The sequence below is a fragment of the Monodelphis domestica genome, chromosome 3 (assembly GCF_027887165.1).
Source record: "Monodelphis domestica isolate mMonDom1 chromosome 3, mMonDom1.pri, whole genome shotgun sequence".
Classification (NCBI taxonomy): Eukaryota; Metazoa; Chordata; class Mammalia; order Didelphimorphia; family Didelphidae; genus Monodelphis; species Monodelphis domestica.
This window is the reverse complement of record NC_077229.1, coordinates 312008682-312026075: the sequence shown is the minus strand read 5'-3', so window position 1 is coordinate 312026075 and position 17394 is coordinate 312008682. Positions and strand designations below refer to the sequence as shown.

General features: G+C 37.6%; 1 protein-coding gene and 1 long non-coding RNA gene across 3 annotated transcripts in view; one reads left to right on the top strand and one right to left on the bottom strand.

Annotated features, from left to right (window-relative positions):
• NKAIN3 (sodium/potassium transporting ATPase interacting 3) overlaps nt 1-17394 on the bottom strand; it is an 868360-nt gene that overhangs the window by 68910 nt on the left and 782056 nt on the right. Inside the window, exon 5 of the mRNA XM_007487063.3 lies at nt 15067-15127. Within this exon, the coding sequence (XP_007487125.2) occupies nt 15067-15127 (61 nt within the window). The remainder of the gene's footprint in view (nt 1-15066; nt 15128-17394) is intronic.
• The window catches only part of LOC130458414 (uncharacterized), a 92498-nt gene that overhangs the window by 56638 nt on the left and 18466 nt on the right, over nt 1-17394 (top strand). The window lies entirely within an intron of this gene.

Genomic DNA, 17394 nt, shown 5'->3' with positions numbered 1-17394 from the left:
CCCACTTCTGCAAACACAACTCGGGGCTTTAAATTAATTTTACTAAAGCATAGGCTATATATATATGTATACATACATACATATATATATATATATATGCATATATTAAAGTCAAAGTCCAATGATGTAAATGATGAACAATCAGCTCTCTGGGGGAAAAAAATGCCATTGTCACATACTGTTAAAAGTAATTTGTCTTATTAGGACTTTCCCCATCATGTTCCTAAGCCTAGATAATCAACAAAAAAATAAATCAAATCTTGATTTGGAACATTTACCAATTTCTAAAATGTATGATATTTATGTAATAATGTATGAGCACATTGAATATTTAATAATTGGCTCTAATAAGCTAGTTCAAGCTGGCTCCAGCACACCCCTGGGTCTGATCATATCACTTCTTGGCTCAATAAGCTTTATTGACTCCTTATGACTTCTAGGTTAGCTAGGTGGAACAGTAGATAGAGTGCCAAACCTGAAGTCAAGACAACTCATCTTCTTGAATTCAAATATGGCCTCAGACTTACTAGTCATGTGAACCTGGGCAAGTCAAGTTGGCCTCAATTTCCTCATCTGTAAATTGAGCTGGAGAAGGAAATGGCAAGCCACTCCAGTATCTTTGCAAAGAAAACCCCAAATGGGGTGACAAAGAGTCTGACACAACTAATTGACTAAACAAAAACAATTGATAATATGCATAGTTTCTGGTTCTCTTGCCATTTCTTGTACCCTTCTCTTGATGTACACAAACTTGTACAAAGTGCCACCAGGCACTTTGGGGACAAGTGCAAATATTGATTGTCATTGTCTGTTAACTAGACTGTACAGACCCTGAAAAAGGTCCTCTCTCATCCCGGTAATAATAACAACAACCAGCACTTTTAAGGCTTGTGAAACACTTTTTTATAAATATGATCTCATTTATTTTCAAGCAATTCTGGGAAGGTAGGTGCTACTATTATCCTCATTTTACAGATGGGAAAACTGAGGCAGATAGAGGTTAAATGACTTATCTAGGATCAACACAACTTAGTGAGTATCTGATGCTAGGTTTTCTCAACTCCATGCCTGGTGCTTTATCTACTGTAACACCTATTTGCCCTGATTTATCACTTTATTGCTGCCTTATTACTTTCTTATGATTTTGTCTAATCAACTCAAAAATCTTCATTGGCTCCTGGTAATCTATCGAGTAAAGTTCACATTCCTTTGCACTAAAAGCCATATATAACCCAGTATTATTCTACTTTTCCGCATCTAATGCCAGGCGGTTGCCTTCTAAACACTCTAGGCTAAAGCTATTTGTGACTATCTGCTGCCACCTGGATAGATACAGTGCTTTCTTGCCTTGGTACTACTGTTCGTGGTATTCTTATGACTTGAATGTTCTGTCTCACTTCTTCATCTACTGAATAAAGCCCAACTCAGGGCCAATTCATCTTTGGAGTCTTTCTTTATTCCCTTAGATTTTAAGTCCTTACCTTCCCTCTTGGAATCAATACTGTATATTGGTTCCAAGGTAGAAGAGCAGGAAGGGCTAGGCAATGAGGATAAAGTGATTTGTCCAGGGTCACACAGCGAGGAAGTGCTTGAGGCCAGATCTGAACCACGACCTCCCATCTCTAATCCTGGCTCTCAATCCACTACTTGCTCCATTCCTTTAGATTTTAATGATTGTTAGGTTCTATAGATTCAAAGATATAAAGGAGATAGGCCTTTCCTTCAAGAAGTTTAAAAAAACATATACATCAAGAAGAGTACAAAAAATAAGTTTATCTATGCAATGAAAATTTCATTTTTTGGTGGAGGAGGCAATTGTGGTTGGAAGAGTCTGGAAAGACTTCTGGACGACAGTGGAGTTGAGTTAAGCGTTGAATTAAATGAAGGATTCTCAGAGGCAGGGCTGGGGGTTGGGGATGAATTTGAGGCATAGGAAAGCCAATGCAAATGTGGAAACAAGAGTGATCAGCAAGAAAGTCAGTTTGGCTGGACCAAAGAGAACATGAGGATAAGGAATGATATCTTCACAGTAGGTACTTTTGAAATGGTTGTTGGATTAATTGAATTGGATATCTGTTGAAGTTGAGCAGGTTCTAAGTAAATGTTATGTTTTGTTTTGAATTAATTAATAATTTGTTTGTTTGTTACATTAAAATACCTAGTCAACTCTTCCTTTTCCTCCCTACATTAGGGAAAGCATTGTTTGAAAAAAAGATACATGCTTATATGTAGAAATATAAAATTATGTCATTTATTTCTATTTCTCAATTCTTTCTTTGGAGGTGGACATACACAAGGCATTCTGCAAACAAAATTGCTGTTGCTGTATATAATGTTCTCTTGTTTCTGCTCACTTTACTCTTCATAATTCCAACTAGGTCTTTCCATGTTTTTCCAAAATTAACCTGTACATCTTTTCTTATGGTACAGTAGTATTCTCTCACAATCATATACTATGACTTGTTTGGCCATTCTCCAATTGATGGGGACCAAAAGGGATTTATACCAGCTATACAGGGGTAGTTTAATATAAGGAAAACTTTTAATATAATTGATCACATCAGCAAAAAGTAACAAAAATCATATGATTCTATCAGTAGATGCAGAAAAAGCTTTTGGAAAAGATTTGTTTTCGGTAATAGGATCTCTTTTGATTTTAAAGCAGGTGGGGTGGTGACAATCAGTGTAAGTTTAAGATAACTTTTCTCACCCCCAGATTCTTAAAATTACCAGAAACACACTTTTCATTTTGAAAAGCTTCAATCTTCCCCTGTCTCACATAATTTAAAATCTCACTAAATTCTAAAGTTAAGATGGTATCTAGCTCAATTGACTAGTAATTGAAATGGCTGGTTTCTGAGTAACTACAGAATTTTGAAATGGATGGTCCCTTGTTTATTTTCTGATTTGTGCTGCGGGACCAAACAGTCAAAGATCAGCTTGATTATTCCAAGACAGGTTTGTTATTCACTCTGTGGTGCAGCCAGACAGTTATACTTACCATTGCTCATTTCATGGCACTCTGCTTCCTATTTCTGCATTTTTGTACTGACCATACCTTACGCCTGGAATGCACTTTCTCTTCATTTAAAACTTTTTAGAATATTTGGTTTGCTTTAAAATAGTTCAAGTGCTACCTTTGACATGAAACCTTTCTTGATTGTCCAGCTTCTAATGCCTCCCTTCCCCATTTCCCTGTATCTCTTATTTGTCCTGTGCATACACATGTAATTAATGTCTGTCCACTGAATGTAGCTCATTAAGGACAAAGACTGTTTCATTTCACTTTTTATTTCCAGAGTTTGGCATACAGTAGATATTTAACAAATACTTAGGATTTTTAAAAAAACCCTTACCTTCAATCTTAGAATTAATACTAAGTACTGATTCCAAGGCAGTAGAGTAGTAAAGGTTAGGAAATCAAGATTAAGTGACTTGCCTGTGGTTACACAGCTAGGAAGTGTATGAGGTCAGATTTGAACCCAGGACTTCCATCTCCAGGTCTGACTTTCTTCCACTAAACCACCTAGCTGCCCCAACAAATACTGATTGATTGATTGATTGATGACCATTTGCCAGAACTAACAATGTTGAGATTGGAGAAGGTTTAGGCAGAGGAATGTGGGACATGATAATTGAGTACCTGAAGAGCTGTCACAAGGAAAAGAGGTTAAAGCACCTGTCCTTTCTTTACACCCATAGGGACTATGGGTTTGGAATGTTGCACGGGATCAAACCAGATTTTTTTGCAAACTAATTTTACTGAACTGTTTTTCACTGGTATAAGGAAAGGCTCACTTGAGAGGGGGAGATATGTTGAGAAGTATATTCAGAAAGGACTAAAACCCCAAGAGATATCAATAAAACCATAAAAAAAGGTACAAGGAAAGAGAAAAGGGACTGAACATATTCTGCTTGATCCCAGGTTACAGAATTAAGAGCAATAGGCAGAAATCTAAATGGCTACATTTAGTCTCATGCTATATGGGATGAGAAACTGGACAATTTGTTCCAGTTCCTTCCCAAACTGTGGTTGGGACAAGTCATGCTACTTCAGGGATTAGTTGGCTAGAGCTGAAAGGAGTTAATAGATGAAGTCAGAGAGTGCTGAGACTTTTCTATCCAGTAGGAATGAGGCAGGAAGGACTCAGCTTGCTAGCTATACTGTTTCTCTCCTTGTCCATAGCACAATGCAAGGTAAGTTTTACTCTTCCTTTTAGGCTGCAGGTTACCTTTGTTTTATCTCCTCCTTTCTTCTCTTTTATGGTTGACCTCATGATAATTTTACTTATTGAATTTTATATTTTTTCTAGATTACATATTGATATAATTTTTAATAATCATTTTCTGACATTTTGCAATCTATGTTCTTTCCCTCTCTCTCATCCCTTATGGTGATTTAACCAGACTTTTCTCTATATACAATGATGATGGAAGAATCCATCAAACGATCTGATCTTCCCCCTCCCCTCCCCTCAGCTTATGTTGGGATGCTTTAGGGATGGCTCTGTTCTTTTGCTTTATACTAATACAATAAGGTTATATTTAGGAATTTTATTCTAGAAATATTTCTAAAACATGAAATTATATATACATAGTGTGACAACTTTTTCCTTTATCTTCCCACCAATATGGACAAAATTCAAATCATATGTCTTATTGTTATTGTTACATATTATATTATGTAATATATTAAAAAAAGACAAACCTCTTAATGAGGATCAAGTGGACAAGAGTTTAACTGCTTGCACTGTGTACGCTCGCTTGAGCAGTCAGTGAAAGGGATTTAGAAATGTACTGTATAAGGATTTTGCCCAAGAAGATGATTGCAGACAGCAATATGCAAAAGCCAAGTATCCCTTTATGTTCCAGAACGATGGGGGCAATGGAGACACTGGGATTTTGGATTGTGATTTAGCATCTCCCTCAGCACCTTCATAGCAGGAATATGCTTGGGGCTTTAACGTCTGATTGTGACTCAGTTGTCCTCAAGTGTTCCCCAATTCTTTCATGCTATGATAACCCAGTGCAGGGCGGAACCAGAGTGCTTGGTAATGAGTGAGCTCTAATTCCAGCTCATCGCTTGGGGGGCCATTATCCTGTGTAGACTCATCTAAGTCTTTCCCGAAGTCCTTCCACTAGACAGTGGGCAAGGGCAAGGAGAAAGAAATTTAAATTGGGAAATTTCCTTACTTTTGTGCAGCTCCAATGAAATGTTTGGAGGGAATGGAAAGTATTTTTATTTTCATTTCACGTTGTTACCATGGTAATGGCTGCCTGGGCCCATCAAATAAATTTGTAGGTAGGCAGGCAAATGCATAAACACTGCCCAGCAGGAACCTGGAGAGGAGTAGATCTGGAGAATAGTTTACTAATGTCCATTCTTCCTATGAAGGAAAGTTTCCTAAGAGTTCATTGGCTATTCTTATAACAAGATTCTGGCGGTCAGCTAGGCAGTCAACAAACATTTATTAAGCCCTTACTTTGTGCCAGGAATTATGTTCTACTATAAACAAAAGGTAAAATAAACAAAGAAAAAGACTTCCATCTGGCAGCCATGTTCTGATGGAGGAAGCAATCTGTAAAGGACTAGGGGCATAGCTATATACAGAGCAGATGAAAAGTAATCTGAACAGGGAAGTAACTGGGACGTCTGGGAAAGTCTCTGTAGAAGGAAGGCAGACCTTGACTTGAGTCTTTAAAAAAAACATTTAAGATTTTATTTATAAATTGTGTTTGAATTGATGCTTAATATCAGTTCTAAGACAGAAGAGCAGTAAGGACTAGGCACTGGGGGTTAAGTGACTTACCCAGGGTCACACAACTAGACAATGTCTGAGGCCATATTTGAACTGATCTCCCATCTTTCAGCCTGATTCTTTATCCACTGAGCCACCTCACTGTTCTTTGAGCTGAATTTTGAAGGAAACTAGGGAAAGTAAGAGACCAAGATAAGGGATCAAAACATTCCAGTCATAGAGACAGTCATGAAAAACATGGAGATGATAAAGAAAATGTCATATTCAAGGAACAGTATGGAACAGTAAAGAGACAAATATGGCTCGATTATTGAATGTATGAGGGGGAAGAAAGGACCAGAAGACTGGAAAGAAAGGAGGGAGTCAGGTTATGAAGAGTTTTAAATGCCAAATGGAGGACATTATATTTAATTCTGAAAGACATAGGAAGTCATAGGAGCTCAATGACAAGTTATCTTGGCAGGTAGCAAAAAAACTACAGAGCAGCGAGCTAGCACAGTGAATAGTGTTGGACCTGGAGTCAGGAAGACCTGAGTTCAAACCCCACCTCAGATACTAGCTCTTTGACTCTGGACTAATTGATTCAAACTCTGTTTCCTCAAGTATAAAATGTGGAAAATAGTAGTACCTACCTCTCAGGATTGTGATGAGGATCTAATGAGATAATATTTGTGTGTGCCTGGCATAAAATAGGCTCTCTATAAATGCTATCTATTGTCATTATTGATGTCTTCTTCATATTTTAAAGTGTTGAATTGTGCCTCAGAGAAGGCACAGTTATTGGGGTTCCCCATACTTTCCACACCTTGCACAGGGCATGCAATTTCAGACATTACTCATGAATTGATGCAGAAGCTGCATTTGCCATCTAATACCAGAAAGAGTAATGTTAGCAATTGATCGACTGAAGGAGTCTTACATTAATAACAGTTAATAATTTCCCCCTCCCACTATATTCTGTCTCGCCTCCACACTCTTCTTTATTAAAAACATTCTTTTCAGGAAGCCTGACAAGTTAGTAACAAGATTCCAGAGTTGGTTTTTAAGAGTAGATGATTCGCAAACAAGATGGTGACAGCTTTTTATGATTACAGATTTCACACCGTCTCATCTCTCAAAAGGGCTTGTGTAGACTGATAGAGCTACCAAGGGAGAAATGAAAAAATATGAAAGGAGAAGATATAAATAGATGTTTTTGTTGGGATGAACAATCCAAAGCATTAACCCTGTTCTAGGAGTGTGCCCTTTACCTGCCTTTCCTTTCCATACATTGACCTGAAGTTATCTTCTTTATAAGTAATAATTAACTATAGGAATAGAAACGTTAAGGAAGAAGTGAAGAACCAACTGGGAGTGACCTGTTTCCTCAGGTATTCCTTACCCTTCAGAAAGTGTCCATCAACTATAACGTTAGTCTTATAGATCCATTTAAGCAATGCATAGTTGGCCATTGAGTGGCTTTTATTAAATTTTAAGCCCATCTGATAGGTTTCAGTCCAAGAATATGGTTTAATTTTGCATATGGAAAAATGCAGTGATTTCATTAGGTAGAGTCTGAATCACAATGGCTCAAGATGTTTCCTCTGGCAAAATACTATGATATTATATTCCATTTGACATTACCATGCAGACTGGGATTTCCAGAAACATGGAGAGGTGACCTCAGAATAAACAGAGAAAACTAGAAAGCTACCCAGGTAATTTTTAAAATTATTGTAGTCTTATTTTAGTCATGTCTGACTCTTTGGGATCCCTTTTGGAGTTTTCTTGCCATAGATACTGGAGAGGTTCTTCCCCCACTCATTTTACAAATAAAGAACGGAAGAAAATTGGTTTAATGACTTGCTCAGGGTCACATAGCTAATAAAATGTCTGAGGTATAAACCTCAAAATTTCTTAGACTTATGAATGTTGGAAATTTCCCCATTGGGAAATTTCATACTGATAGTAAGAACCCCATTGGAATGTGAAAACCCTTGGCATGGGAGGGTCCTTCTCCTCCCTACCTAAGACTACTTTAGGACAGAAACCTTTTGCTAAACAATGGAAAGGGCTTTGACCTATGCTTAAGCATAGAACAGGAAGTTCTTTGAGTCATGATTGATTTTAGAATTGATACAATAAAGATACTTGGAATGACAGAACCAGGTCTTGGAAACTACAATCTCCACCCTACTCAGTCTAACAGGATTTAGGAAGGGCTGCAGCATAGATCAAGATTTAATTATTTGAGAATATGACCTACAACAGACATGTGCAAAGCCACAGACCTCTGGGCGGTCCTGGGTTAAGCTAGAGCCACCATTGGCACAGGGAAGACATGGACAGTGATTGGTAGATGTGAGAACTGAGGGGAGGGAACTTAGATGGTTTCCTTAAAGATAGCAGGGTCTGAGGACAGAGGGTTGGGTTGGAGAGGTTTTGCTCTGAGAGGTTGTGCTCTGAGAAGTTTTGCTCTGAAGGAGGCTGGAGGTGGAGGCCCCTGAGACTGTTTCTCCATTTTGGTCACGTGAGTAATAGGGACTGATCTCTTTTCTTTGCCTCAGCTTTCTAAGGGCTTAGGCCTTTTGGCCCAGCCTAAACAGAGGGGGTATTTAAGCCCTATTCCCTTCTCTCCCCTTTTTTTTTCTCTCTCTCTCTCTCTATCTCTATCTCTCATACCTTTCTTCCTCCTGTTTGTAATTAAAAACTCCATAAAAGGTTGACTGCTGACTTGAGTTTTCATTTAGGAATTACATAGCTTAATTCCTTGGCGACCTTAAATTAATATATATCAGTCTTTTAAAGTGATTTCCTTGTCACAGAGGCCAGATTGGAACTCAGGAATATGAGTCATAAAGACTCATATTCCTGATACTCTTTCTACTGTGCTACTTAGCTGCCCAACTTATTTTATATTTATGCTTAAATACTGGAAAAATGACTCAAAACACATATACTCCAGTGTTCAGGCCAGGATTGTCCTTTCCAACTGGGAAAGATAGCTTAAAATTATTCTGCTTCAAAGCTAACAGTTGTCCATGAATGTGCCAATAATATGAGATCACCACTATTGATTGTAGGACTCTCTTTTTGCCCACATCCGCCTGCTGAAGGTACCTGAATGATTTAATTATAAAAATGCACTTTGGGTTTCCACTTTTTATTTTCATTTCCTTCAGTGAAGTCTGCCTCATGACCTTAGCCTGATATTTGCTACTTCCTCGTCATCTTTTCTCTATGGTTTGAGCATTTCAGATTTTTCTTGGGCAGATTTGTTTGGATCACTCCAAGATTTCTCTGTTTCTAAATATTTTTGGATTGTTGGCACTACATTAGCCAGTTTGTGCCCAGAAGCTTAACAGACCACAGAAATAAGAAATTCCACAATAGAGTAGATAGTTAGCAGAGGCTTCAGTACCAGGTAGTCCATTAGCTGGATTAGGTATTTCTGTTTGTTATTATTGAGTCACTTTTTAGCTATTTCTTACTCTGTGACCCCCATTTGGGGTTTTCTTGGCATAGATATTGTAGGGGTTTGCTATTTCCTTTTCCAACTCATTTTATAGATGAGGAAACTGAGGCAAACAGGGTTAAGTGATATACCCTAGAGTCACATAGCTAGTTAAGTGTTTGAGGCCAGATGTGAACTCAAGAAGATGAGTCTTCCTGACTCCAGACCTGGTGCTCTGTACACTGCACACCCTAGGGGACCTTAAGTCAATGGAAGGTATGAAAGCCAGTAGAAGTTCCCAAATTTGTCAGTATCAATATTCCATAAACTGCATAGACTCTGACATTCTTTCCCAGAAAGAATGCTGATGAAAGATCTCAAAAAGTCTTATAGATCCAAAAATAGTTTTCTAATTTTCTTTTCCTTTTGCACTGTTATAAATCTCAAAGAAAATGCTACCCAAGTATATTCCTCCCCCCTCCCCCAGGGAAGGTAATAGAGAGGTTGGACTTTGATCTCATAGAATGTGCCAGGAACTGAGTAATGCCAAAACAATGGCATCATGGCAGCGGGGTTGGTATCTACAAAGTTCAATTTGAATTTGGAATAGGGACAAAATAGGAAGAAAGTACTACAGAGTTCTGGTCCCAAAAGAATAATAAATTACATCTGTAAAGAATTTCCCACTTTAAGAGAAGTTCATTATGAAAGTATTCGTCTAAACTAACTCCCCCACCTACTCATGCTCCCAAGATACTGTTAGGATTATTAATTCCTAGCTTCATTAAAAAAAATAGTGATTACTGGGTCTATATCTGAAAGAGATCAGAAATAAGGGGAAAGGGTCTACCTGTACCAAAATATTTTTAGCAGCTCTTTTTGTATTGACAAAGAAACTAAGGGGGTGTCTATCACTTGGAGACTGGATGAATAAGCTATAGTATGAAGTTATAATATATTACTCTTGTGCTAAAGGAAATGATGAACAGGATGAGTTCAGAAAAACCTGGAAAGACTTATATGAACTAGTGCAAAATTAAATGAGGAGAACCAGGAGAGCAATGCATACAGTAACAGAAATAATATACAGTGATCAACTGTCAAGGAACAAACCATTATCAGCAAAGCAGGTCTCTAATATAACTACAAGGGACTCATGATGAAAATGCTATCCATCACCAAAGAAGGAACTGTTAGAGTCCAGGTGGAACCAAAGCAAGCCGTCTTCACTGTATTTCCTTCATGAGATTTCTTTTGTATGTGTGATGTGTCTTCTATCATGACTTGAGTAATATGGCAATCTGTATTACATGAAAGTATGGATATAACCTATATCAGCCTATTCACCACTGGGGGGGGGGGTGTCACAGGGTAGGGAGGCAGAAATCCCGAATTCTAAAATGTATAAAACGTTATCAAAAATTGTTTCTACATGTAACAAAAATTGCCAAAAACAGTGATGCTTCTCCCCCTGTTTCCAATAGTAGGAGAAAAAGCCAACAAGGTTTACTACCCATTACCTATATCACTTTTAGCAAGTCATTTACCTTTCTAGCTGAATTTCTTCCCTCTAAAATAGCAATTCTCAAACTTTTTGGTCTTTAGATCTTTTTCAACTTTTAAAAATTATTGAAGACACCAAAGAGCTTTTGTTTATGTGCGGCTTATCTATCAACATTTATCGTATTAGAAATTAAAGTATCTTAGTATTATTATGAAAATAGTTTTGATATTGTGAATCCCCTGAAATGGGGGCAGTCAGATGTTGCTGGACCACACCCCTTCAAAATGAGGGGATTGTATGAGATGATTTTCCAGCTCAACATCTTTAGGAAATACTGAATAGGAAGGAAATTGTTGAGTTGTAGTACATGAAGCATCTTGGGAAATTGATCCTAATAATATGAAGTAGTTGCTGCCTCTTGAAAAAGTTTAATGGCCTCCTGAGTCACTTTCCTTCAACACACTCTAATTAAACACAAACATATACACAACATATATTAAGAAAAACAGAAAATGAAACAGAAGGTATATCAGAATGTACTCAGATGATCATAGCTGGTCAAAATAACCCCGGTTTCTAAAACTTCTCAATGTGACAAGGGAATCACTTTAAAAGACTGATATATATTAATTTAAGGTCGCCAAAGAATTCAGCTATGTAATTCCTAAATGAAAACTCAAGTCAGCAGTAAGTCTTTTATGGAGATTAATTACAATAGGAGTAAGAAAGGAATTAGAGATAGAGAGAGAGAAAAAGGGGAGAGAAGGGAATAGGGCTTAAATACCCCTTCTGTTTAGGCTGGGCCAAAAGGCCCAAGCCCTTAGATAGCTGGAGCAAAGAAAAGAGATCAGTCTCTATTACTCATGTGACCAAAATGGAGAAACAGTCTCAGAGGCCCCCACTTTCAGCTTCCTTCAGAGCAAGCTTCTCAGAGCCCACACGAACCACACTGACCAACTTCTCCAACCACCACCTCGAGTCTTTAGACCCCCCTATCCTTCAGGAAACCCTCCAAGTTGCCTCCCCTCAGTTCTCACATCTACCAATCACTGTCCATCAATTTCCCTGTGCCAATGGAGGCTCTAGCTTAACCCAGGACCGCCCAGAGGCTTTGCACATGTCTGTTGAAGGTCATATTTTCAAATGATTAAATCTTTGCTCCTTTGCTACAGCCCTTTCTAAATCCTGTTAACCTGAGTAGGGTAGAGATTGGAATAATTAAATTTTGATCTAGGCTGCAGCCCTTACTCAATCCTGTTAGGACTGAATAGGGTGGAGATTGATTCCAAGTATCTCCATTGTATCAATTCTAAAATCAATCATGACTCAAAGAAATTCCTGTTCTATGCTTAAGCATAGGTCAAAGTCCTTTCCATTGTTCAGCAAAAGGTTTCTGTCCTAAAGTAACCTTAAGAAGGGAAGAGAAGGAACCTCCCATGCCAATGGGGTTCCCATTCCAATAGACTATCAGTAAGAAAATTTCCAAGTATGAAATATCCCAATGGTGAAATTTCCAACATTTATAAGTCTAAGGAATTTTGAGGTTTACATCAGTCACTGAAATACATTTAGACTGATTCCTATTTGGGTAATGTTCAAGATACTTGGTCAGTCATTAAAAAAAAAAAAAGAAAACAAACAAACCCTTACCTTCTGTCTTGGAACTGATACTACCTACTGATTCCAGTGCAGAATATTGGTAAGGATTAGGCAACTGAGGTTAAGTGACTTGCCCAGGGTCTCAAAGCTAGGAAATGTCTGAAGCCAGATTTGAATCCTCTATATAAATTCAAACAGAGCACTTCCTTCTTGTCCTTCCCTCTAAACTGTTTCCTTAAAAAAGTTTCTGGGGACAGCTGGGTGGCTCAGTGGATTGAGAGCCAGACCTAGAGACAGGAGGTTCTAGGTTCTAATGTGACCTCAGACACATCCTAGTTGTGTGACCCTGGACAAGTCACTTGATCCCCACTTCCTAGCCCTTACTGCTCTTCTGCCTTAGAACCAATACACAGTATTGATTCTAAGACAGAAGATAAGGGTTTAAAAAAAATTTTTTTTTCTAATTTTCCTTCTGTCTGAGTACAGTCTCCCTTGGCAAGGGCACTTGATAAACCTTAATCTTTATGGAAGGTATGGTAAGGAGAGAACAGGAAGAGAATGGATTGAAAACAATATAGCTATAGAATCATACACATATGTATAACACACATTTGTACAGGATTCAAACATATTATAAAAATGGTTTTAATATCACAAATCCCCTGAAAGGGTGGGGGGTCCATCAGATGTCCCCAGACATTAAAAATGTAATTCATCATAATTTTAGTGAAAGACAACCTGTATATAAGAATAAAAGTGGCAAGACTATAAAAAATCATTTTAATTAAGCAAAATTTCCCTCCTTTCAATATTTGGCTTAGTCTTTACATAATCTTTTAAAGTTTATTCATATGGGAAGGCTCTCTAGTTAAGGAAAAAATTTTATGTCATCTCCCTTCATCACCCTACTCCCAATTTTTTGAAAGAAAAATGTATTTTGTATCTTATACAGGAAACTTAAATGATGGGGGGGGGGAACCCTAAGCAATACCTTTAAAATGAGCCAATCTGATGATAAGCTAGAATTATATATCACTATCTGGTGAAGCACAGAACTATTTCCAAATGTATCCAAGAACAGAGGACACTATTCAAATATTTGTGAAATATTTAGCCAAGAAAACTGAGCCTGCATTTTGGTCACATGAATCACTAGAAGGTAATACCTGTTGTGTTGATAAATTGTGTTTTCTCTGACTCTCTGAAATATCTAGTTATTTGAATAAAAATAAACATGGAACTGCAATAAATTGCCTGGTTTCCCATCTAGATTGCACTGTAGGAGTTTGTTGAAACTGGGAACAGTTTCCAACATATGATGTATTTTGGGAGTTTATTATGTATATTTTCTCCAAGGTCAGTCTCAGGATAAGCCCAGTTTCACTTCATCAGTGCCATCTTCCTTTTTAGATACCCCAACTTGGTGAAGCCACTCCTGCTTTAGTAGGTTTTCATGATGCATTGGTAATGACAAGAACTCATCCTCTTTTTTGCATCTCCCTACTGATAACAAATGAACCTGGTAGAGTCAGCAGAGTACAGAACGAAGCATTTGGCAGCAAGGGGCTTGAGTTTAAATCCTGACTTTGCTCCTTGGTATTGATGTGATCCTATCCAAGTCATTGAACCGATTTCAATGTTTTTACAACTGTAAAATGAAGGGTTAGATTTGACATTCATCAAGGTTTATGCCATGTTAAATGGGATACAGTATATGAGACAGTTCATGTAAAATACCTTTGGATGAGTCAGGTAGCAATAACTGCTTAGATTTTTTGCTTGTTTTCAGTGATTTTTAAAATGATCAAATGCCTTGCCTATTTGGTGCGGTTTGGGGTCAGTATCACTCAAATATGATTTGTGTGGTTGTAGCAAGTTCCTAAAAGCATCTTCAAAGAGAAGAGGATGAATCATTTTCTATTAGGAAGTTTCTGTCTACAGCTCAGTTACTTTTGCTTCTTATTCTGGTAGCTAGCTCCCAATTTGCTGTGATGCATTTTTATACTTGTTCTCTTTTGCATTGGCATTGATTTCCTCACCTAGTCCCCCCAATTGGCCTTTTAAGTTATGTTTCATTGTTGTTACTTCCTGCTTGCTCCTCACATCTTTCCAGACAACATATTAACAGTGAGTTTTCAAGCTGTATTCAATGGTGGCAAGCATTTATTCCCCTTTCTTGCATCCTTTCTGCTTATAGCTAACAATGTTTACTGTGTGCAAGTCACTGTTTTGGGATATAAATACAAAATGAGACAGTCTTGGGTCTTAAAGAGCTTATATTCTACTTAGTAGAATATCACATGTTCACATATTGGTAAACATAAAACATAATTTTGATATGTCTTTATGTTTACAACTGGGAGTGTCTTATCTTTACAATTTCTAAAGCAACTGGAGATGATCAAACTTCCAATTTTCCATTATTTCTAATTACTAATGAGAAGGCATTTTTCCTCTCCCTTTTAAAAATGTGATCATTAGTTAATGGGATTATTCAGTGTCTACTTATCACAGTATCTTGCAATGAGCACTCAGTACAAGGTACTAGAATGGACTAAAGATGAAATGACTAGCAACCAGGATTATTCAACATAATAGGGTATATTTCAGCACAAACTTTGAGGAAACAACTTTCCATCAGCATATTAGCCATCCTGATTTGGGTCCTTTTTAATCCCAAAGATGAGTGATTTAGTAACTCAGAAAACAATTAACCAAGCAAGTGCCTCACTCTTAGCAGCTCCAGAGATGTAAGTGCAGTCAGTACTTACAGCTGTCTTCTTCCTCCATGAAAACACTGATCACATAACAGGCATACACAAAGCCAATCAACTGTAGAAGAGAAACAAAACAATGAGTGTCAGAAAGCTGTCCTGAATTTATGTAAAGCACGAATCTCAATTACAGCTTGTGCAATTAGCAGATAAAGAATGCCCTGGATTAACTACTACCATTTGATAATGGAAGTGTCCTTGTATTTTTAACTAACAACTATCATCTTGAAATGCATCTTCAATTCCCATTAGTGTTAATAAGATTAGAGAAAGTTACCCAGGTAGATCCTGAACAGAGGCAGAGGTATTTAATTGAAATTGGAAACTATGGTTAGTGTGCTTTAAATGATCATGGACTTTTCAGAATATTTATTTTGGAATTAACTGTTGAAGGAAGTGTAATACTTATCTCAGAGGCTATTGTAAGGATCAATCAGCAGACATTTATTAAGTGAATATGTGTTATGAGAGGTGTGCGGTGATAAAGTTATAAAGGTGGAAGAACACCCTGAAACGATTCTGGCACTCAAGTCTATATGTGAGGGAAGTGATGTTTCCTCAGCCATAAATTGAGGTGGTTAGATTCAATGATCTCTAAGATACTTCTGGAGTCTAAATTGATGGTCCTATAATCCTATGTAAACATAGATATATACAGAATATAGCTATGGTAAATATAAGCTAATTTGGAGGAGAAAGTCTTAGAAGCTCAGAGGATCAGAAAGGGTCTTGAGCCAATCTTTGAAGGGAGCTAGGAATTCTAAAAAGCAGATGTGAGTGGGGAGGGCATTCCAGGCAAAGGGCAAAGGGCAAAGATTTTAAGAAAAACAAGTAGGACTAGTTGGCTGAAAAAAGAAGACTGACATAAAAGAAACAGTTGTTCCTTGGGAGCAAGGCAGGCTAAACAGCCATTTGAGAGTAAGGGAATAAGGGGAAGGAAATCCCACTTTCTTTTGTGGCTTTCTTTCAGATTCTTTTCCCCTTAGGGGAATGCTTGCTCTCTGCTCCAAAGGAAGGTTACTTATGTCATTAGGAACCAAGAAAGTTTAGTGAGAGTCAGATTGTGAAGAGCTATAAATGCGAAACATAGGAGATTTATACTATATGGCTTCCTAGTAGGTATATGATCTGATGATCTTTGGACATTCCAAAGGCAATAGGGAGCTGGAGATTTTTGGAATGGGGGAGAATGTGATATGATCTCTTCTATGCTTTAGAGATATTACTTTGGCAAATGTGAGGAGGAAGAGTTGGGGAGGAGGAAGTAAGAGTAGAGAAGATTAATTGAGAGACTATTGTAATAGTCTAGGTAAGAATTAAAAATGGTCCAGACTAGGGTGGTGACCATGAAAGTATAGAAAAAGAAGATGTAAGAGATGTTATGGAAGTAGAGTAAGGTATATGCTGATTTTTTGGATATAGGTGAGGAAGAGTGATGAATTTATGAATATTCCTAAATTTTGAACCTGAGTGAGTAGAAAGATGGTGGAACCATGAACAGAAATAGGGAGGTAAGGAAGAATGGTGAGTTAGGTGAGGAAAGATAATGAGTTCTGTTTTTCACATGTTGAATTTGACAGACCTAAGGGACATCTTTTTTGGAAGGGCTAATCAATAGAGACAGACAGATAGAGACTTAGACAGAGAGACAGACAGAGAGATAGAGATTAAGACAGGGACAGAAAGACAGACAGACACAGAGAGACACAGAGAGAGCCAGAGCCAGAGAGATGAGTGGAAGAGTTGGCTTTGATAGGGAGAAGGGTCACATCTTCATCTAAGACATGAGTAATGGAGGAAAGAACATTGTCCCTTTTCACTATAAAGTATGAGGCTGGGTCCTCTGCTGAAAGAGAAGGGGAGAAGGTATTATGGGAGGGGAGAGTATTGAGGAGAAGAGAGAAGGTCCAAATTAGAAAATTATATAAAATACTTTGCAACTATACATTGGTTGGAAATAATATCACATGACTACATATATATGTAGACACATATAGCAAAGAAATGACAATATTTCTTTTTCATCATATCAATTGGAACTTTTTATAGTATAAGCAGTATTGATCAAGTGTTTCTAATATATATTAAAGTCCATTCTTAACACAATGACCCCAATTTCTTCCTTTAGGTATTGAAGAATGACCAGTTCAAATGATAGTCACACCATAGCAGAGGATCTCTCTTTCCCAACAAAAGGTCAAAGAGCTTCTTAGTGTGACACCATGGCCTTCTTGTGATACAAAGATCTTGAGATAGAGAGTGACCTTGAAAGGGAGGGTCTAGGAAACACTTAGATGTGGTGAATATATTATAGCATTATTCAAG